The 23,085-nt window shown below is 47.9% G+C and overlaps 1 protein-coding gene across 1 annotated transcript in view; it reads right to left on the bottom strand.

Annotated features, from left to right (window-relative positions):
* The window catches only part of CDase (neutral ceramidase), a 151,163-nt gene extending 130,003 nt beyond the window's left edge, over window positions 1-21,160 (bottom strand). Inside the window, exon 1 of the mRNA XM_050192048.3 lies at window positions 20,869-21,160. Within this exon, the coding sequence (XP_050048005.1) occupies window positions 20,869-20,994 (126 nt within the window). The 5' untranslated portion in view covers window positions 20,995-21,160. The remainder of the gene's footprint in view (window positions 1-20,868) is intronic.
* Window positions 21,161-23,085: the final 1,925 nt, after the last annotated feature.

Below are 23,085 nucleotides of genomic sequence, written 5' to 3' on the forward strand. Positions count from 1 at the left end.
GTAAACTTAGGATCGATTACGTTAATGCGGGGTAGATCTTACTCTACAATAGATCTCACATTTTGTGACCTGAGCCTCTCCGTATCTTTTTGGTCGACTGTTGAGCATGCGACAAGCAGTAATCACCTTCCAGTAGTTTTTGAAGTAGCACGGCCTGTAACATTTATGAGTGATCAGGTGCGAACTTTCATTAATTACAATATATTTAGGATATACTTACGAAATGCTCCTTCATCACTGTCTGACGCGTGCACTGAGCAAAAAACCACGATTATCTGTACCGCTTTGGAAGGTTCTCGCAAAAAGTCTGAATTTGAGATTCGTCTAAATAACAGAAATTCATACAGCCCTTGGTGTAATGAAGAATGCGCTCGTGATTATAGAGAAAAGCCGTTTGGAAAAAATTATTACATAACCAGAGTCCCAAAAATTGGAACGATTATAAATATTTTCTAGCCCTCTTTAAACATACAGTTTCAAAAGTCAAAGTCGAATACGACTGCAAGCATTTTGACTTCCTATCTAACAATAAAAATAAACGCGCGTTGTTCAGTTTTCTCCGCAGAAGGAAAGTTCTGCGTCCAATTAATATAAACTCCATAGTCTTAAGTAGTAATGAAATGAAGCAGTCCCTAGAAGAAATCGTGAAGGGATTAGAAATGAGATTTTCTTCAACATTACTCTAGCTTACGAAGGGCATCAGATGATTTTGTAGAAATTACATTGCTAGAATTGGCTGAAATCGTGGAGAGACTGGCAGATTGAGGCTCCCGGCGCAGATGGGGTAACCTCTGCCATGATCAAAATTTTATTTAAGGAAGCTCCTGATGACCTTTTAGCTATTATAGATCATTCACTTCGATTTTCATGGATTCCATCTGCATGGAAAATTGCTAAAATAATTCCAATTCTTAAAAATCATGGGGAAGGATATACAATAAATAACGTCAGATCAATCGCGCTAAACTCAAATTTGGTTAAATTAATTGAAAGAATACTATATGCCCGTATGCTTAAATTTGTAGAGAACAAAGATTTGCTTAATCTCTGCCGAATTGTATTCCGATCGTGATGTTCAATCTGGCATGCTCACGTGGAGTTAGAAAATAAAATAAAACTAGCATGGCGCCAAATGCAGATAGGTGCTATTGTGACACTAGACATCTCCAAAGCCTACGACAATGTAGAATACGTAATTTTATCGGATATATTACGAAATATAGAGTTTCCAAATTATCTCGTAAACTGGGTATATGAATTTTTAAATGGGAGGAAATTCTACTGCTCTTTAAGAGGTTTTTCTTCGAGCATACACAATCAATCACGAGGTGTTCCTCAAGGAGCCGTCACTTCTCCATTATTATTTAACGTTGTGATGGTTTTCATTCCTCGGCATCCAGATGTACAAACATATGTATACGCAGACGATATTCGTTTCTATGCATCAGACAGTGATATTCACTCCCTATATTATCGACTGCAGAACTATCCCTACGACATAGAAACCTGGTTAAACAAGATTCGCCTTTTACTTAACGTGAGAAAATGCTCGATATTGGTCTTCCCCCTTAACAATGCCGTTACCATATCGCTATCCTACCGAGCTAGCGATGCCACATGTGTATACAATGCGAAAGAAAAGGCTGTCAATCCCTGCACGGGCCTCTGTTCGCCAACAACGATCTACACAAAACAAAATACGCGCGCAGCCTGAGCGAATAACACGTATTTATGGCCCGAATCGCACGTCGGTCCTGGCAGTCGAGAAAAAATTTGGGTCATGGCCGTGGCGACTAATGGATGCCACAAGGCCACTCTTGGAGATAGCTGAATCGGCACTTGAGCCGCCCCCGCATCACCTATATCCAGTATGCACAGCTACGAATAACGCGATTCGCTGGAGTGCCAGAGCAAGAGTGCAGCTTCTGTAACAACGACCATGAACGGTAAAAAAAATGAGGGCCTTCATGTGTGGTTTGTAATTCCTGCTTTTTGATTCTTGCTTATTTATTTCTTTTCTAAGGCAAATTAGTAAGCCAGTAACTTGCCGCGAAGATCTACCTGGGAAGTCTGTCGTTAGTTTTGGGCATTTCATTTACAGACAGCCAGACAGGAAACTATACAGACAGGACAGACAGCCAGAAAGGAAACGCGTACAGCATATCGAGTCGGGTCGTGTAGAACGTACATTCGTCATCAAAAGTTTCGAAGCGACTGCGCACGCGACCAGAACAGCTGTCGAGCCACCTGCTCGAGCCTTCGTAAAGCTTTCGACTGTTCCGAAGCCTCAGAGTTTAAGAGCAGACACTGTGCGTTACTCTCTTCAGATTCACGGAGGCATGAACATGCTGCAGAAACCTCGAAACAGAGCCCGACGGTGCGTCATGCCACTTCAACAAAGCGTCTTCGACGTTGTCCGATCCTGTTTGTCAAAATATTTGCGTGCGCTTTCGGTTCCTATCTAAAAAAAAAACAAATTAATTTTACATGGCACTATTTTTACATGACACCATTAGCATCTGTGTGCGTGCGGGAGCGCACGTGTGTGTGTGTGCGTGTGTGTGTATTAGTGAGAAATTCCTCTAATTATGGGTAGCGTTGTGTAGAGAATGAAAAATGAGGCTGGTGTCATGAGGATATGCAAGTGTACTTGCCGTAAGAAGCGACAGACTGAACGGGAAAGCGACGACTCAACTGCAATAAGAAGCATGAATACGTGTTATGTTAGACGTCAAGCAAACTGCGAGGGGAAAAAATGTATTTGCGATCTTTCGCTTAGTTATGATCGCAGCATACCTGTCGGCTTAGTATGCAATTTCACGGCAGAAACTAATCTAGGGTTAAAATTAAGCAGGATCATACTTTTTGTGTTTTATTCCAAAATACGTGTCAATATGACGCGAAAAGAAAAGTAAGGAAAAGCAAGAAACGAAGACTGCTATTTTCAATGTGATAATAGACGTCGGACATTGTATAACTCGCGATATATTACAGCACATGTCAAGTCTTCTCTCTCATTTTTTTTTAGTTACTATATCGTCACCGAAAGCTGAAAACGGACCCTTCTCTGTTATAATCGAAATTAGTAGAACCTGCATCACTATTTTACTGTTATTATGTGCGTGCGGTTCATAGGACGTGGCCACTCACACTCGAACATTGGCACGTGGGCGCCCGCCAACGCGGTGGAAAAAGCACAGAACTGTGAAATATTTCAGCAAAGAAGATTGGCGGTTATTTACAGTAAAAGGAGCACGGCGACAAGAAGGCGCTTTTTATCCGAGTCATCTTGACCCGTAAGACAAGCAAAAGCCTCGAAGAGCCGTCTACAAAGGATTAACTAAACGCCTTCACGTCTACGAAGGATTGACTAAACGCGTTCGTGACCTCAGTTACACCAGTGAGCTAAAGCTCAGAACGAAGAAAAAATATACAAATAAACAACACTGGCCACCTGCGAGCAGGACAAAGAGCGCGTTTGCCCGTCGGTTGCATCACCGCAGAAGATATATATATATATATATATATATATATACGTCATTTGAAGCATGCATACAACAGTGTGCTGCCTTTCTATTCCCCTTTCATTTCTTTCTTTAGACCGCTGTGGCGTGAACAGCTCGGCAAGCCCGCCGCGTGCCGCCGTCCAGCAAGTTTCGCACCTCGTCTTTCCTCGAGCTGAGAAAGGGAACGTAGACAGCTTTTCCTCCTTGGCTGCACACTTGCCAAAGCCGACTGACTACCAGGCAGGCGTCTCTCGAAGCGCATGTGTTCAGGAGAAGCCTCGATGGACAGCAACAGCAGAGATGTGAGGGCACGGGTGTTTCGCTCGCGTATACCTACACGTCGGGGTTTTTGTGCCATTCCTGCAGCGCGCCGAAAGCCCCAGTGAGGCATCAACTCCACGGCGGGATCCGTCCGAGCTCCAGCATATACGATTTCTTTGTGTTTGCGAGGAATGCTTAGAAGGGCTCCGTCCGCGTTAATTATGCGGTGGAATCTAGGACGTGCGCATCGCTGCCTTATTACATTAAGGAGTTAATATTCAACCAAGACCGACCACTTTTGCGCGAGGAGCAGAAGGCGGTCTGAGTAGAAACGCGCTCGCTGCACTATCGCCAGCCAAAGCTTAATACATCCCACGCACAAGTCTAGTTAATTACTATCACGGCAATCTCGTGACCGAATGACACACAGCTGCTTTCGCAGAATATATTCCGAGTCCATTTGCGGCGCTGTTCAGCCTACATTCGCTCGCAATATCCTTGAGTGCAGCTCTACTTTCAGTGCATGTCTCTGCTAACACACGCGCCTGGCTACATGCGGCGTACGCGCGTACTGTCGCCTACACCACTTGCGCCTTTCACGCGCAAGTGGCGTAGGACCGCTTACGAAACGTTTCGTAACCACCGCAGGCTTGAAAGCGAGACGTCAGTAGCAAGGACGAAGACTGCGTTTGCACTCGACCACCGGGCGAAGCCGCCCGAGCTACGGCAACCCGAGGCCTTCCTCGCCGGACACAGGAGACACAGACCAGCGATTTCTGGGTGCTTCAGCTAAATTATTTGCACAGGCTCCAATCTTGCTGGTGAAGCCGAGTTTCAGGGAAAGCTAGCACACGCCCTAGAATAAATATTTATAGAATTAAGTGATGGGGTTTTATGTGCCAAAACTACGGTATAATTAGGAGGCACGCCGTAGTGAGGACTCCGGAATTATTTTGACCCCCTGGGGTTCTTTAACGTGCACCCAATGCGCAGTACACGGGCGTTTTTGCGTGTCGCAACCATGGAAATTCGGTCGCCGTGGCCAGGATTTGATCCCACGCCCTCGGGCTTAGCAGTTCAACGCCGTAGCCACTACGCCACCACGGCGGATAAACTATAAATGCGTTCAGCCCAGCCAAATGAGGCAGGTTTGTCGTTAAAATTATGGTTTTCACTAAGTCGCCTTCACGTATTTAGGAAATACGTGTGCAGTTATAATAAACAATGAGGTAAGTCCCACTTTGGCTATAATAGTCCATGCGTGAGCGTAACCCGCGATATTAGTGATAACCGAGAACAAAATATTCTCACGAATTATGAGCTTCAGACGTCCAATCATGAATATGGTTCACCGGATCCATGCACGGAGAAAGGGAGGCAGGTAGAAAGGTGCCAGCGCCACCGACCACAAGTCATCCGCTGCAAAGCCAGTCGATCGCGCTCTTGCCAGAGGGAAAAATTGACCCGTGCTCTACGTGCGTGTACTTATATGTTGCCTTTAACAATAGCCCCACTTCACATCCTTTTCCCGCCCATGGTAGGACTGTTTGCGCCGCACGATGCGCAACCTGTGCTCCGGCTATGGAACACTGGCTTTCATTCATGCATGCAGCGAGCACCGATTCAGCAGTAGCAAAAAAAAAAAAGAGTACTTCTCGAGAGTTAGTCGAAAAATGCCCGCGGCGAAAGACGGCTCTCGTCTGCCACGGTAACGCGTGGCATGTGACAATGCAATGAACAATGGGAGCTTCGTGGCATCGTCGTCGATACAGGACTGCGGTCACTGTGGGGGCAGCAAGCGTTTTCCTTTATCGTGTCGATACGGTCGAGCAATGTGGCGTGACAAACGACTGTTTCCGTCATATAGAGTGCTGATACATACAGCTGCCGGTAAAAGCTGCTCCTCGACTCACGTGTACACCGCGCGTAGAAGCAACCGTTCAAATCATTAGGTGTGCATGAAGCGCTCTCCGGCTTTCCAATCATGCACTCTATACACTGATCCCGGATTGCAGAAAAAAAAAGTGAGAGAGACAGAGAGAAGCTTACCAAGTTGTAAAAGGTCATATTTACCCCCTAGGGGTGGAACTACTTCATTTCTTTCGCCGTTCACAAGCAATCATATGTAGCCGACAAGCAGTTAGTGTATTCGTTGTTAAAATGTTTTTATTCTAATATTAGCACCGATACCATGCATCCGCGTTTGCTTCGCAAGTTACTTCCAGTGGGGTAATGTTGATACCGAATACGAGGGCGAATCAGAAAGTCCTTGCCCTCCCCCCCCCCCCTATTTTTATTACCCAAAATAAGTGATAAGTTCTATGTGCCTTACACTATCTTTCCACATAGTCCCAAAACGGGTTCAGACATTTGTCCCATCGCAGCACTAAATTTGAGATGCCCCTGTGTCGTCAGTCAGCGACGCACACGGCCTCCCCGAACCCTGCAAGCCTTCACGGCCATTTTGCAAACTCACAACACCACCACGTCACACTTCTCAAAGCGAGACACCTTTCCCCATACGTGGGCTGCATTTCCCTGTTGATTTTGATGGGCGTTCGTCCCTTGCTCCATAGAAAACGAATCACACTTCGTTGCTCGTACGCCGTGGGCTGACAGCAGCGCCGTGCCGCGGAGCTACCGGCAGATAAGGCCGGGCCGGTCCAAGAAAGGGCCACCGCTGCGAATGGATATGTTGACTTCGCATTTACAGCCGTAATTAGGCTAAAAAAATAGGTGCAAGGACTTTCTGACTCGCCCTCGTATAAACATTTAGTCAACCTGTATATGAATTGCTAACAAAACCTTCAATCAGAACATTGTCACCATACGGCAGTATTTTCTCTTTATCCACACAACCCACCTAAAAGTCCCTCAAATCATTTATATACTGAGACACTAACCTCGTCCTTTACTATGAAAAAGTAAGTTTTTGCAAGCTGCTCCAAGAAAAAAAGAAAGAAGAATAAAACATGGAAATATCCCCGTGTGTTCTTATAGCAACGCATACGGCTTCGAGGTGGCTTAAATGTGCATACGAGAGCGCGATGATGATAATGGTGAACTGGAATGGTCGATCTGGAGCTGGTTCTTCGTATTGATGCGAAAGCATCAAATGGGCCATTGATCGGAAAAGCGGGCGTCTCAAGCAGCGAAACGGCGCCTAAATTCCCATTGGCTGCGACGCCACGTCACGTGCACGCCTCAACGGAGCAGAGCGGGCGAAAGGGTACACCGGTGCCACGCTCACGCGCCAGGTGCTGCGCGAGGGGAGAGGTAATCGCCTCGATGCCATGACACCCGAGCTCTCGGAAGCCTGTGTTACCCGCGCGGTCTTTGTCGGCGCAAGCTCTTGCTTGCGTTATAACTTCGTCTCGGTAATCGCGATAAAGAAATTATGTATAATAAAACAGAATAAACTCGAAAGGAAAAACCCCGGCGGTACTGAGTTTCGATCCTACGACCCAACGATCAGAAGCTAATGGGCTAAACTGGCCAAACATCTCAACGCTCTCGCTTGCCCGTGAGGAGTTCATAACTCGAACGACCACTCAGCGGCATCAAATTGGACATTAATGCTTTTGCATTCACAACTCATATGAAGTGCTTGGGTGCCCTCGAATTTTTTACACTTTAACGGGTGAGCTTTTATTCGTTCTCACTGGGCTCCCCGTCAGGGCGCGGACTTGGTCGCAAGCACAGAGGAGATCTTCGTAACTTTCGCATGCTGAAGACGAGCGTCATTTTAGCATGTAGTTGTAAGCGACTTATTTATTCGTTTCTTTCTCTCCCTCTCGCAAGTCTATTTAGAGGAAGGACACTTAATCTCGAGCCCAGTCACCATCCGTCGGCGCGACCCGCGCTGGGTCTGCGCATCAGCTGACGACAAAGCCACAGCAAGAAACGCCGGCGGCAAGCATGTCAGATAAACAGCATATGTAAACAGGCTGAGCAATATCGCGGCCGTTGGTTCCGCCTGCTCTCGTATAGTCTCCAGCAAAAGATGGCTGCACCCGCAAGCGCTGCAAATTCAGGCTCTGTCCCTCAGCCAAACTGTCCTCTTCTTGCGTGGCCATTGCCTTCGCTGTCACTGATGGGACTCGATTTGAGAGTCACTCCATTAGAACTCAGGCAGCCAGAACCACAACATTGCTACAATTGTGGAAAGATAGAGTGCGGAAGTCAGGCCCCGTACCTGTAGCCCGCAAGCGCTGCGATTTGGCACGGAGCATTCTGCTTGCTGCTGGCAGATACTGATCTGCGAAAACCGAACGCACACTCGCAGATTCAGGTAACGCTTCCAGGTCGACTCCACGATTCACAGTGAATCATCAACTTAGCCTTCCAGTTAATTGCATGCGAGTTATTTGGTCAAGGAACGCAAATGCCCGTGGACTATGCATGCAGTCAGGGAAACCAGCAGGTGATGATGCAGACTCGTCGCAGAATAAGTCCTAAATGTGTAGCCGAGGAATAAGGACATATTCTTGGATTGTAGCGCGAAGTGACAAATACACAGACTAGGAGAAGACAGGACGATCGCTAGACGTCTTCGTCCTGTTCTTCTAGTCTGTGTGTTTGTCACTTGACGCTACAATCCAATAATATGTTACCGTACCAACTCGCCCAACTTTCTATCCTTTTAAGTAAGGACAAACACCCAAGCACGATCGGACACCACCGCGTAGTGCCTGCCTCAATTGTGTGAGCAAAAACAAAACACCAGCGTTTTTCTCGAACTCCTGGTGATGCTCCAGAACCTCCTCCGCCACGTGGCTGTATAGACTCAAAGCGGGACTACATAACAAGGCGCTCAGAAAGGCTGCACATAGAAGGTGCCGTATGCATCACCAAGCGCTGAGTCGAGTGTCTTTTGCTGTATGCAGACGTCATCTATTGAAACCATGTCGAGGGATCACGTACACTGGCATATATGGCACAGCGCCGACATGTACGACTGGAAGCACACGCGCGGTCGCGGACGAAACTCGCGGCTGTTCCGGCCGTTCCAAGGCTGTTCTGTGTGACGCTTTAACCTGTTATATGCCTAGCGCCTCGTGCCTGAATCCTATTTTCTCTCGGAACGGCATTTGTGTCCCCGTCACCGCGACACTACATTACACGCGCGCCGGTGCAAGGGGTAATGAGGGAGCCTTCGTCGAGCAGCCGCGCTACAACCCTGGCCAAGCTGTGCATTCGTGACCGCTATCCGGCTCGCAAGTGGCGCGGCGTTTGCCTCAGGCCACACGCCCTGTTGGCCTGCTTCGCGTCGCTCAAGCGCACGAGCTGTATACGTTGCACGCAGTTTTCTCAAGAGGGGCAAAGCATGCGGGAACTGTTTCAGAGATGCCACTCCGGCCAGTGATGTCTCTGTCCGTAAGATTTATCAAATAGGAACGCATTCGCTTCCTTAATTAATTTCGAAGAACAAGCGGAGTGTTTGTTTTGTTTTTGTTTTTCCTGAACTGAAATACAGTTAGACATATTTTTTCGTGTAGTAAAGGAACACGTGCATTCAACGTGCCGCCACGGACGCCATGCTAGATCTCCTTTCTTAAAATCTGCAGAAAAAGTAATAATAATTCATGGGGTTTTGCACGACAACGTTGCATTGCGGGTTATGAGGAACGCCGCAAAGGAAGGCTCGGTTTGTTTCCTTCTCTATTTCTATGCCACCCAGGGTGCTTTCGCGTGCACCAAAATCCACAGGCGTTCTCACTTTCGGAATGCGGATACGCGACCTCGTGCTCAGCGATACAATCGCAGAAGCGTTAAACATATGCCACGTAGATAAAGGCATAGCTCTTTACTGTGCTAATAGACCTCCGACATGGTGACCGCGATAAAGCCGGCGCAAGCCACGTATAAGTTCGTGTCTAACGCTTAGAAAGTCCTTTATGTCGTCTAATGTTTTCAAAATTTGGCTCCGTTGGCCCATTTTCGGCTCAGGATTCCGTGGTACTTTTCACTAATGACAAGAACAACCGCAATGCCCAAAGCACACAGACTAAATTGTTGAGCTCCTTTGCACGAGCTGTGCTACATTGGAGCTTAACGTACATGCAAGGCCATTCTCCTCCATGATTTCAGCATTCCGCGCAATAGAGGCTGGTCGCAATGGAGTGAGGGGCCACCCGCCGACGTTCTCGAGCCGCGATTACAAGGGGCAACACAACCGGCTGTGTCCGGAGATCACGAAACAACAAAACGCCCCGATGTCCCCCTGCGAACCGCCATAAGGTGACAAAAGTACCGCTAAACATCTCGCATTTCATGGAACCTCTTTTATCTTCTTGTGTGGCATTCAGAGTCTGTTGACTTTTCATTTGGAAGTACCGCCGCAAGCATGCGTCGGTCGGCCGCTGTCAGCGAGCTTAACCAAGCGCAACAATCTGTTTACGCCGCTGCCGCGTGCCATTCTCACACCTTGACCTGAGAAGCGAGCGAAATCGTTCCGTGCCGACGCGGCTATTCCACTTTCTTGTTGTTGTTTTCTTTCATTTTCTTCCCCCTAGGTAACCAGTAACCCTAGTTGCACGACTCGCCACGGAGATCCTGAACGATATACGTATGCACCAGGCGCCGACGCCGTGCCGGCTTGGCAGTGCGCAACAATCGAGTAAACGCGAACGCGGATGGCGTGTGTCTGTTCAATACGTAATATCTAGTACGTGCTTGCACATCCCCCTGTTCGCAAAAAAAAAAAAAAATGACGCACCAAATTTATACTGTACTGTACTGTAGAGCTGACAGCACTGTAGACTGTGCGCACTTGGTGCGCACAGTTGCAGCTCTACAGGCCTCGTCCTGTTCCTCCGGGGCCGTCAACGCTATTGATGCGCGATTTACTATCTTTCGTTCGCGCTCATTATAAGGTATCGGCAATAAAAGTACACCTCGTACAAAGTAGATGTCCAGGGACGTATTGGCAAAGCTGTCTGTACGTAACAACGGTTCGCAAGGGCAAACCTCGGCCAATCGTGATAGCGAGCAACGAGGCGCCTGGCCTGGCAATGGCAAACAGATCTTACGTTGGAAGATCTATTACGTGGGAATACGTTGCAAGTATAGACAGCACCATCCTCTCTGCATTGCCGCAAACAATATGCTCCGAGGCGAGCTGCACATCCGTCACCATTTTAGGCGATATTTGAAGGTATTGCGCGTGGGGTATCAGTCCAAGCCACGTGGGCGAAGCGTTCTTGTATTCAATGGTGCAAAGAGGAAAAGCAGGGGAGAGCGGGAGCTTCTCGCCTGTCAGCCAATTTGTTCTTCCTTTTTTTCTAATTTTGCCGATACGCTAGTTCCGGGGCCTATAATAAGGCTTACTGAAGCACCTTTGTTGCGCAAGGCAACAATGCGTTCAAAGGTATGTAACAAATACTTCCGCCGCTCGACAGATGAAACGCGCACCGGCAGATTTTTATTTTCTCGCTGTGCCCGATTCGAACGGTGACTGGTCGATGCACAAAAAGGAACGCCGATTACCGACCACCCGTCTGGTTAGGAATGTTCCTGGGTTTGTACGTGTGCGCTGCAGCTACCCGTTTGTTACGCTAGACCCAGGAAGGATCCGCATCGTCTGGCTCGGTGTTAAGAATAAACCGGTCGCCTGTTTGTTACGATAACCACGTTCCCTTGTTAAGCACCGAGGCGGTCTCTGCAAGGCCTTTCCTCCCAGCTCACAGAACCAAGATAATGTTGCTTGCCGTCGCTTGGAGACACTCAAACATTTCTTTTTTCATTCCGCCTAATTAGATAATTAGTTTTAATTAACTTTTCGAATATTATAGCTAGATGAAAAGTGTCAATGAGGAAATTGTAAAGCATCATGAGAAACTCCCAATACAGCTTTCCGTTGCTCAGTGCGTGCTACATAAAACTGTTTTTGCGGGAGTAAAAGAAGCCCGCGAATACACGCAAAGTGCCTCGAGCGGCCAGTCGCGCGGCAAATTTTGCCTGTATTCGCGGGCTTCTTTCATGCCCGGAAAAACACCTTTATGTAGCACGTATTGAGCAACGGAAAGCTGTATCGGGAGTTTTTCATGTCGCTCTACAGTTTTCTCATTGACACTTTTCATCTAGCTATAGTATACGAAAAGTTAATTAATTAAAGCTACTTATCTAAATAGGCGGAATGAAAAAAAAATGTTTGAGTATCTCCAAGCGACGGCAAGCAACATTATCTTGGTTCGGTCGAGTTACGTGACATTTGCATATCTTCAAATCTTGGTGCATGACAGTTTGGACATTCTGCATACGACACCGCTGAACACGATTTGCGAAAGCCAGTAAAATTCACTATTGTGTGTGTCCGCCGTTTGTATACTATCACTATACACCTGTTGAAATGTCTCGGCATCGCGCCTGTGTACAGTATGACAATAGTACCTATCGCACTGAAGGCAGCACATTGAACCGCAAAATATATATATTTTCGTAGCGCTCATCTTTGCGGCCAAAGAAAATTTCTTTGCGGCTGCAAATGAACTTCCGGTGTCACAGCTTTCTTTCGGCATCTTCCTCACAAAGCGGCATGGTGTAAATACATGGGCTGAAGCTTAGCGACGGTGTCATCATAAATTAACGGTGCCAAATCAACGTTAGAGCTGTGATGAACGCCGTAACGAAGAGTTGCGGAACAATTTCGACCACCTACGTGTCTTTAATCATATTCAAATCTCAGAACACGGGCGATCCTTCATTTTGTCCACATCTGAATACGGTTCGCTGCACCCGGAATAAATCGAACTATATAGCGCGCTTTTATTACGCACATATTCACGTCACAGCCGCTAAGTTACCGTTACTGCAGAAAACACACGTAGTTGCTGACGTGACAGCTAGGATTTGGTACTCGACAAATCCTTAATATGCGAACACTGTTATTAAACATTCATTTGCAAAAATATTTTATCATCTCGTCTGAGATCTACAGCCACGATAAATAGCGCGATGTTTAAAATGCTGCAGTAATGCGTTATTTTTTTCAGCCACTTCCATTTCCATTAATTTATAGTGTTTGTTATTTCATTTATTAAGCACAAGTAACTTCCTCTATGTTGTCCTTGGTGTCAGTGTTTGTTGGCTTCTTATGATATCGCCAGTAATGAGGAAATTCGTGAGAGGCCTAGCCAAAAGCCTTTTCTGCGCCAAAAAGAAGAAGAAAAAAAAGTAAGCATGTCACGAAGCAACAACATAGCAGTATTTGTTCACCTCGTTCTCACAAGTGGAATTTGTTGTTGAACTGCGAATATGAACTATAATTATAAGCGAAGGCTGCCTTACAGACACAGTATGTTAGCTCCAAGGCATCACTAAAAAAATGAAGCGCGCACAGACATGGCATTCGTGTTTCAAGGTTTGGATATAGTGGCATTCACTCCCTCATTAAATAAGTTGCATAGCATCCCTCGCCTGTCACGGGAAAAAGCCAAAGATGAGACGTGAGGAAAGAACCCAGCTCGAACGCGCGCTATGTCCTTTCGTACTTGCTAGCGTTTCAGAGGCATGATATTGCACCGACAGTACAACTTGAAGCTGCAGTCAAATAATGGAGTTAGACGCACGTAACGTCAGCCATAGCTAGCTCCACCGCGGTGGGTATACGCACAACTTTGCTGCGTCATCCCTGCCTGCTCTAGATTTGGACAGCTTGTATACTGAACATGTCAAATACTGTAGTTGTGCGAGGGACTCTCCAAAACAAATAGAAAATAAAAGAACACGAACGCCGAAAACGACTAAATAACAGAGTTACCAGAAAATTATGCGGTTCTCCGCACTGTGCGGACAATGTGACAATGCGGATGTGGACAGATCTGCACGTAAACAATTACGTGTAATTAATTGTAAACTATTACATTGTTTGTAGTTTTGTAAATTATGACATTTTTTTTTCTTTTACTCGGTAACGCTCACTATAATTCAATTATTATTTTCAGTAACCAATTACATGTAACCAGTTACTTTGTTTATAAGACCAGTCGTAACAGGTGGCACACCTTTGAGCAGTCGAATTTGGTGGGGACTACAGGAGAAGGGCCGACGTGGTGCCACGCAGCGGCATCGCGGATGTTCCGACAGGCAAACCCGGGCGCTCAGTATTTCTTTCCTCGTCTTGACGGCTCCACCAGATGATGACCGAAGAATTGAGCAGGCGCTGCATGGCTCGATGGCGACTGCCGCTTAAGACGTTAATGCCAGGAAATCACCTACAGACATTCTTTTCTTCCTTTTTCAGGTTTTCATTCGCCCTATACCGGTAACGCACTTCACTGAGCTAAAGCAACAATGAAGCTCTCTTCATAGAAGGCCCAGATGCAAGCATCCAGGCATTGAGCTACCACGGCGAAAACGCCCAAAAACTGAATCTCAGCCACCGGCGTTGCATCGGCAAAGCCGATGAAGTTCAAGAAAACACAAATGAAAATTCGCCCACACTGCAACGCCGAAAACAGGGCAGTCAATACGCGCACAGCCTGCATACTGTCAAATGCTTTGGCCGTCCGCGAACTGGACAAACACGTTTTCCTATACGTGAGCTGGGCCAAATAACGGTTTCTCGGGCACGACGAGCCATACGTATCGATCCCGAGCAAAGTGGCCCTCGGCAGTTACGCTGGCCACGCTCGAGCCTGCCTAGAAGACCGGGCGCTCCTCACAAGAAATGGTTCCTTCCGGTTCCCCGCCAGCACAAGCCATGCCGCGAACTTCCGGCACATGTATGTGCGACATTATTGGCTCGGGCGTTTCCGCTCTCCGATAGCGTGTCGCGGGTGCCGAAGGCCAGCGGTCGGCATCAACAGGCTGTTAGCGGTGAGCCCATGAGGCTCTCCGTGTTCTGATAGCGTCAGTGCTCTGTGTGCGTGTTCGTGAGAACCATTACGGTGAAGTTACAGGGCTGGCTCGGAGAACAAAAAACCCGATGAGGCTGATGAAGTTTCTCATTTGCATTATTTTAAAGCCTCGCAATGTTATCTCTACCTGAAGAACCTGTAAATTGCGCGTTTGAGCCGGCTCTCACTTCCATGAGAGTCGTATTTGGCTGCAAAGTGGTTTAAGCCATTTGTTGAAGACTATATGTCGGAATCAAACAAAAAATTCCCTGAGCACACGCTTCATTTGTTTGCTTCGGCCAAGTGTGCCTTGGCGTAGCAGCTTTAATTCCGTACAACAATCCTAAGAGTCGCACGAGTTCAGAAGACATGACAAGGTGTGTAATACTACTTTATTATAATAAAGATGTCACGGCAAAAATAAAAGCGGCTCGGGGGGTTTATTGCCCAAAAAGAACATTGGGATTGCTAGAGGCGCCACAGTGAAAGCTCTGGATTAATTTTTTACCCCCCCCCCCCCCCCCCCCCACCTGAGGTTCTTCGCACCGAAATACCGGCACGCCAGCCTATGTTGCGATTCCAACACCATCGTCGTCCAACCAGGAATCAAACCTACGATCTCTTGAGCGTGGGGTACACCTTATTAGGGCCCCTGTGGAACTCTAGAAGAACATGAAAATTTGTTTACGTTTGTAACGAGCGGCTGGGCGAATGCAGTTTCGTAATGTTGCATACGACATTCGTGTGTGGTGCTTCATGAGTACCAAAATGCATCCACGATTCCTTGCGTCACAGTGACTTTAGAAATTCTGCATCCGACGACCAGTGCCCGAACCGCTACTCAAGTGAGGCAGGTTCCAGAAGGAGATTTTTGATGTAACACGGTGCGCCATAATCACTGCGATTCGTCTTTCCTGCTCACTTGGCCAACTATTTAGGAAATTTCTTTGTCTACGTATCTACATGAGATGTGAACGTGTCTGCGACGACAGCAAACACAGCGCCACAAAGAAAGCTAGAGCGCACAATCTCCAAGAAAAAGGCACGGCCTTACAAGGACACGAAAAAAAAAAAAAAAGCAGGACGGGAGAAATATCCGTCGTTGTTTGTGCGGAAAGCACGTGGGTATACTGCCTTCGAAAGAAAAAAAAAATCGCGACAGAGTTTCACTGCTTCCGCGGAAGCTTCACTGCAATTCACAGAGCTGCCGTGAACTTGCTGCGACGTCATAGTTTGCCGACATGGCCATTCGGTTGATGGCGTGGGACTACCCACCGGACCTCAGTCGTAGTTTGGATTGGTGTAGTAGAGGCGTTGTCCTCGCTTTATATTATGGCACCTCAAGTGAACGCAAGCACAAGCACCGGCCACGCCAGTCACGCATACTCTTCTCGCCATAGGTTCACTTAGGCGAGTAGTCCAGAACGTTCGAGGAGGACGGGATTCAGCCGCGCAAGCCCAAGTATAGTTCCAGAAGAGGTGTCGCGCGAGCGCGCGCAAATTCATCTACGTGCTCAAAAATGGCTGGCAAACTCACACGACGTGAACCCGACAATTTTCCACGTGTGGTATTTTTGACGCGCTGTTTGGCACCCAACAGTCGCGCCAAGGAGCACATGCCGTAAAGCGCGGACGCTCTCGAGCAGTCCCTGCTCGAGATCGGGGACTGCTCTCGAGACATGCGCTTTGGGTGCACATTAAAGAATCCAAGGTGGCCGAAATTGTAGACCGATGACCTTAACTACGACATCTCTCACAACTAGTCGTTTCTTTTTCTTTTGTTTGTTTTAAGGTTCAGCCGCACAAGTCAATAGGGAGTTGTATCAATTACACACCCAAGGACAATTGGGTGTGCGTGTGACCCCAAGCACCACGGCACTGCTTACGTTCTTTTTTATACCTTTTTGGCGTTCTTTTGTACGTCCGGCTGTTAGCGTCCCCTAACTTTGGGCATGTAAAGCTTAAAGCTCCCTAATTTAATTTGTTACTTAACTAAAATATCTAGGACCATAAGCAAAGGTTTAATACGCCCCTCAGTAGGGTCTCGACTGTAGCAGCCTCGATGTCTTCAGGTAGCACTTCAGGGATTATTGGCTCGTTACCTGCGCTTAAGATCACGTACTACGCGTGACACACACCGTTCAATGGATGTGTCACATCTGCCGCTACGGTCCGCAAGTGGCCCTGGCTAACACTCCCACGGCTAGGCTATGCAGTATGCGTATTAAAGGACGCTCTTCGGCTCCCACCGGTGGTTATTTTGTCCCTTCATCCTCTTTCATTTCCCTTTGCCTTCATTAAAAACGTGACGATTTTTCGAAAAAAGAAAACCTAACCGTCATCTCAAATTGATTAGACAGTCCAATGAAATAAACAGTTCACATTACCCTGTCTTATTTGACTTCAATGTGTGTTGGTTTCTATGCGTCTTGCTTGACTAAAATGTCGAGCCTCCTCGGTTCGCCTTATTCTTATAAAAGCTTATTTTTGTTACACAAGTGTCGCGGCGAAATGCTCATCATGGAAATTATCTGCTCAAACGTAAACATCGATCTTTCCTTTATTCATTTTCAATGCAAGTAGTAAATTCACAGTTTAGGCCAAATAAGTGCTTTAAGAAATGACCCAAAGATTACGTAACATGAGAAATATAGGACCATCGACCAGCGAAAAATAGCCCCTGCCACGAATGTATATATATATATAAATGAGGGGGGAGGCAGTTTAACAATGCATGTGGTTGAAGTCAGTATGATTAAATATCTTTCCGCTTTCAGCTGAACAATGTTCACCGTTAGCGCGGGAGAAAAATCCTGCCACGGAAGGCTTCAGATACGCGAAAGCTATCATCGCTGTGCTTTTGTAGTTAGTTGTCTTATCCTCAGCCGAGTACAATGCGCGAGTTCATCGCACTCGCACGCACGAGTCCAAACGCCGCGCTCGTCTTTTACGCACAGAAGCCAAGCCAGACTGACCTCGATCGAATACAGCGACAGTGCGATATACCTGTTCTTGTCAAGGTGGCTCTCTATGCGGTTCACAAAACTGCACATTTTCTCTTCTTGGCCGGTTGAGCTAGAAGGCACCAAGCAACATTTCAACGCGATGGCGTTAAGAACCCCGAATCGCAAAAAAAAAAAAAAAAGAAACGAAATCCGATGTCGGCGTCGGACGTCGCTTGGCGAAAATTAATTCCGAACCACAACCACGCAGGCCCTCCACGTGACGCATATGCGTTACTGAACTAACTGAACTCCTCAGAGTAAAATACGTCAGAAAAATCGTAAAGCACGACCTAAACAGAACCTATAGACATGATAGCGTCGGAGTTTAATCTGAATATACCAGAAAACTTAATTCGCTACGCACAAACTCAAACAGAAACCCCTTTCCGAACGGTGTGGCCCGCTCGGTTCCTTGCAACACCATCGCGCTCGCCTCCGCACAACCGCAAGAAAGCAGCAGTTGCCGGGAAGCGTGACAAGTATTCAGGGATCTTTGGAACCTATCACGTTCCACTTTTATAGGCGAAGTGTCCTCCATTTCCTCTCTTTTCTTTAAGCATGTTGTATGATCCAGGCATTCATATGGTGTGTATGGCAAGACAATGAAGCAGTGTGACTGCCAAAATAGCCAATTTTTCAAATATTTGAACACTTCGAGTGCTTTTGGCATCGGCAAAAGCGAGTAAAATTGGAATGTTTGAAATTTTACCTGCAACGCACGACAACCCTGAAGGCACAAATTAAATATAGAAATAAACAAAAAACATAAACATCTACGGGACTACTGCCTCTGTATTCAGGTGAAATTAGGTTATCTATGGTTTTCGCTTCTTCCAATATGCGCATTGAACTCATTTGTGATTGTCCATGCATAGAACGGTCACATCGGGCACACAGGTGCAAAACGACACGGTGTCTAGCATCTTAACATCATTTTGCAGGCAGGACCGCCTAACCCGTCCTTTCTGTCATGGCGCTTACCGCTTAGACCATCCCGTCTTTTCCACCATGTATCACACCGCACGAGGAACCGGTGATGCCGGTCCCCCATGCGATATGATACATGGCGCATCTACTTTTTTTAACTTTCTTTTTGCTTCTTTCTTTTTTTCAGGCGGCGCTCGCTGCGGAAAGAGGACAGGTATAGCACCCCGCCATTTCCTCCGAAGATGGACTTCTCGTTCCTCTCATGGGACTTCGCGTCACGTCTGGTTCGAATCTGGTGCCTGACGTGCGTTCTCCTTCCAAACAGGAAGATGCGGTGCGCGTGTGCGTGTATCATATGCGCCTCTTCTAACGCTATCGCGATGGCGATACGACTAAAATTAAAGAGTTCTTCACAAATTTGGAGTATCTTCGGAAAGCAAAGTAAAATTGTACGAGTGGCAACGTTCTTGGCGCATGTCCTTGGTTTGTCCCCGCTGCCTCATCACGGTCTCCCCCGCGAAGACTACAGAGAGAAACCAAGAAACCAAAACCAAGGCCGAGAAAGCAAAAATCGGTCAAGGGATGTTCCGCTCCTCAAACCCTGTACGCATCCCGGACGAAAGTTGCGCGTGCCTCCTTTTCCGCGTCGTGCCCCCGCTGCCGGCCGCTTACGCTGTACTATACACGCCGTCTGTAGGCTTGCACAGCAGAGCAGCGTTCGCGGGGTCCTTTATCACGCGCCCGTTCACGATCCCTGTAACGGGCGGCCATAGGAAGCACTTCCTTCCAGGAAGGGCGCCGCTGCAAAGCATGCAAACAAAGGCAATCATCGCTAAAGGAGCAAACAAGAATTAGGCAAGGCTTGCCTCCCCCCAAAAATAGGCACCCTTCGCTGAGGTCCCAAGTTTATGAAACTGCTGCGCCGGCCGTGTGCGCCTTTTTTTCCTGCTTACGCCTCAGCCGCGCGCGGAGTCGTCGGCAGCGGCTCCGAGACGGATCGGATTATGCGCGGCCTCTTCCTCGCGCCCGACAAAACTGAGAGCGTCACTCGGGCCGCGTGTGATTACGGCCCGGCACCACATTACTCCTTTCGCTGGTCCACCGCCGAATTAGGCGCCTGTTCGCATGCTCCATTTCCTCCCGCACGGCCAGAGATTAGGGCGCGAAGGAAAGTGCGCGCGCCGTTTGAATAAACCTTCTCTGTATCATTCAAAACATATAACGTGAGGCATTTCCTCTTTCGTTGAAAGCCAGCCGGTTAGAAGAGGACCACACGCTCCTGGAGCCACCGAAAGATGTTCGAACCGATAGCGTTCAGTCAGCGGGCGGCACGTGCTGGAGCGGTCCACGCAACTGCCGCATTCACACTCTCTGATCGCAGCGCCGAGTCGAGCTCCTTTTGTGAGTGTCAATCCCTCCCCAACAAGGCAAGGCCTCAATGATGCGCGGACTGTCGGCTGGCCAGTAGCTTGTTCCATGCCGTACGCACTTGTCCGGGATGTGAGGATCGAGATATACGACGCAACAGCTCCTGTGTCGATTACAGGAGATACAAGTGCTTTGCGACCAGGCCCACAGAACGTGCCGCATACAAAGTTGGCAACTTCGCATACAAATTTTGAGAAAATTGCCGAACGCAGAACTGCATGTTTCAGAGCAGATTGAAGTGTGTTTTCTTATATAAACGATTGTATGTGCGCCCAAGAATGAGTGGGTAGCCCGCTGTTGTGGAATTCAGGTGTATAATTGTCGAGACGACAGTGGCCTCAATTCACTTGCTATTGTACGATACATTATTGCGGATAACCGAGGTAATGTGTCGGCTTGTCGAACGTTTTCCCAAAGCACAAGCCCTAAGCCCTACACATATGTTACAAGTGTCCCGTTGCTATACGTGCATCTTCCCGCACGCTACAAAGGGATTGCCGGACTCTTGCGACAACGTAAGGGAGGAAGCAGCCTACAACCAGGCGGCAGGCAGAGTGCTCACTTACGCTGTCGCGAAAGGATGAGGTCACGCAGAGGAAGCACAGAAAGAAAAAACAAGCGGACAAAACAGCGTCGTCGCATCGATGTGGTGCTACCTGGCGCGGGCCAGCTGAGCGCTCTCCGAGCAGAGTGCATCACGGAACTCTTACCGGAAACCTCCAACGAAAGGGGAAGACGAGGCCGCGCAAGGTTCGCGTCCGACCGTAAACAAAGCACCCTCATGAGGTTCAGGTACGCGCCGTGCTGTGCACGCGGTTAAGCGGGCGCAGGCGCTGGGTGTCAAGTACACTACACGACTCTGGCGCGTCGCGACGCCTTGAGGAAGCGATGTCGCGTGCTTACCATTCCAATTTCAGCAGCCGGACCGGTGATGTCTGCGATGCCAACGCCGAATTCGTACTCCTCGCGGTCCAGACCACCGATGATCCGAACAAGGAAGAGAAGAGTGAGGAAGACGTAGTTCCACATGGCGGTGCCTGATCCCCACGGCGTGCTCCAGCGGAGGCAGCGGCGCGGCTGGCAGCGGCGAGGCTCGCGATCCAGGTTACGCGACGAATTTAAAAGTGAGCGGCCCTCCCGCGCCCGCCGGACGAGGTCTTCGTTCCCGCAAGGCGGGTTTCGCGGAGAGGGCAATTTTTATGGAACGATACGACTGACGCCGCCGACTGTGGCGTCCCCTGCCGGCTGCCACGCAAACAGTCGCAGCGCTCGCGATCCCTCCCGCGACCGCGTTTCTTTCAGCGAGCGCTCGGCGTCGGTGTCATAGAGCGCAGCTTGACAAGCCTCTCTCTATGGGACCTCGTTATCAGCCCGTGGGAAACAATGGACCGCTCGACGGCTGCTTTGCTCTCTGATAAGAGGGTCAGCCGAAGCCTTGGAAACATTTGGGCCCCACATACATTGTGGGTCCTCTATCATATCCCTTTCTTTTGTTTTTCTCTGGTCATACGTTTCGACTCACGTGGATTCTCTGCCAATTCACTGCTTTGGTTCACTGCTAATTGGTTGCATTCTTTGTTAAAATAAATATATGTCTCGCGGATAATTAAGCGTCCAGATCGCGAAGTTGAGCATTGCACATCTGAAGCTTCGGCATGCCGTGCGGCTGACCGCAGACACCCCGATCTGTGTGCATCTGGTGCGAGAGCACGGCACGAACACAGACTCATCTTGGACTTCGACTTCGCACTTCATCCCTTGGGCTTCGTAGCATGGCGCATTGCCTCTTGGGTGGGGTGCACTCGAAAACAGGGCCCGCTTTCAGAAAAAGCTCTTACGATAGAATTGTTACTGAGAGAAAATGTTGATACCTAACATATGATATATATGTACCTACAAAGGAAATATAGAAGTATTTAATTTCCAGGACACGGAAGCTAGGCGCTTCATTATGATATTTGGCACCTCCAGGTAACTAGGCTGCACTAATTAAGGTAGCGGAGCACCACGATAAAGGACTTTTTTAACGCTGACGTAAGTTGCGTTACAGATATTGAGATGAAGTTCGTGACAAAATACCCATATTAAGCGTGAGCGCTGAAAGTATTACCTACCACGAGACCGGACAGCAGGAATGGCGAAAACGAAGAAGCAGCGCACACGTGATACATCATGTGAAGGAAAGAAGAAGAAGAAGAAGAAGAAGTAATTAATGATTGGAAAATGTAAGAGGTCGGCCGGATAATGGAGCATCTGGCCTGCTACTCTAAGTAAGGGAAGGGGAAGAGGGGAAGAAAAAGGGACACAGTGGGGGATGAAAATGGGAGGAACGAGGTGAAGGACACATTACACAACTGGTATGACAGGCGTGAGTCCAGGCCCGTGTCACCTATAGGAAACGTGAAAGAGCACGCATTGTCTCTGTCGTCTGCCAACTCTGTGGCCATGCGCCTAGCAAGAGGTCCTCCGACAGTGGTCCATTGTGTAAATGTCTCAAGGTATCTGCCATTGTCAGTCTTTCGCGCGCATAGAAATAAATGCAAGGGACGGACGTATTTCAACCACTCACCGTGTTACTTTCTTTCTTTTTCTTCTTTTGTTCTTTTCTATTCCCTGAACAATTTGTATATTGTTAGACTTTTCAAATAAAGCGATGCTTTATTTTTCGTTATTTAACACGTGTTTGTTAGTCTAAACTCTATGACTGGCAGGAATCTGAACACTCGGTTCCACTTCTCATTCTTTGTTAGTTTAGACTGAGTCGGTCTTACTTCTCAATTGCGCATTATTCTTGCTTTTAGCATCTTTTATTTTTGGTTTCTCTCTCTCTCTCTCTCTCTCTCTCTCTCTATCTCGAGTACTTGTCATACTTAGAAGTTTCCTCCTGCCGCCCGTTTCTTCGTCATCCCCCAGCAGTGGGTACTTGCCATAGTTGAAAGCCTCCACCACCATGTATCGCGTTCATGGGACACATATTTTGGATGTGAATAATTATTTTGGGGGGATTTGTAAGATCCACAATCCCCACTAGCTGTGAATATGAATTCCGTTCCGCAGATCGAGAAGCCACACACCTACGTCATAAGCCAGTTTCATTGACCTGGCGTTAATAGGCCCTGA

The sequence above is a fragment of the Dermacentor andersoni genome, chromosome 1, assembly GCF_023375885.2.
Source record: "Dermacentor andersoni chromosome 1, qqDerAnde1_hic_scaffold, whole genome shotgun sequence".
NCBI classification, from domain to species: Eukaryota; Metazoa; Arthropoda; class Arachnida; order Ixodida; family Ixodidae; genus Dermacentor; species Dermacentor andersoni.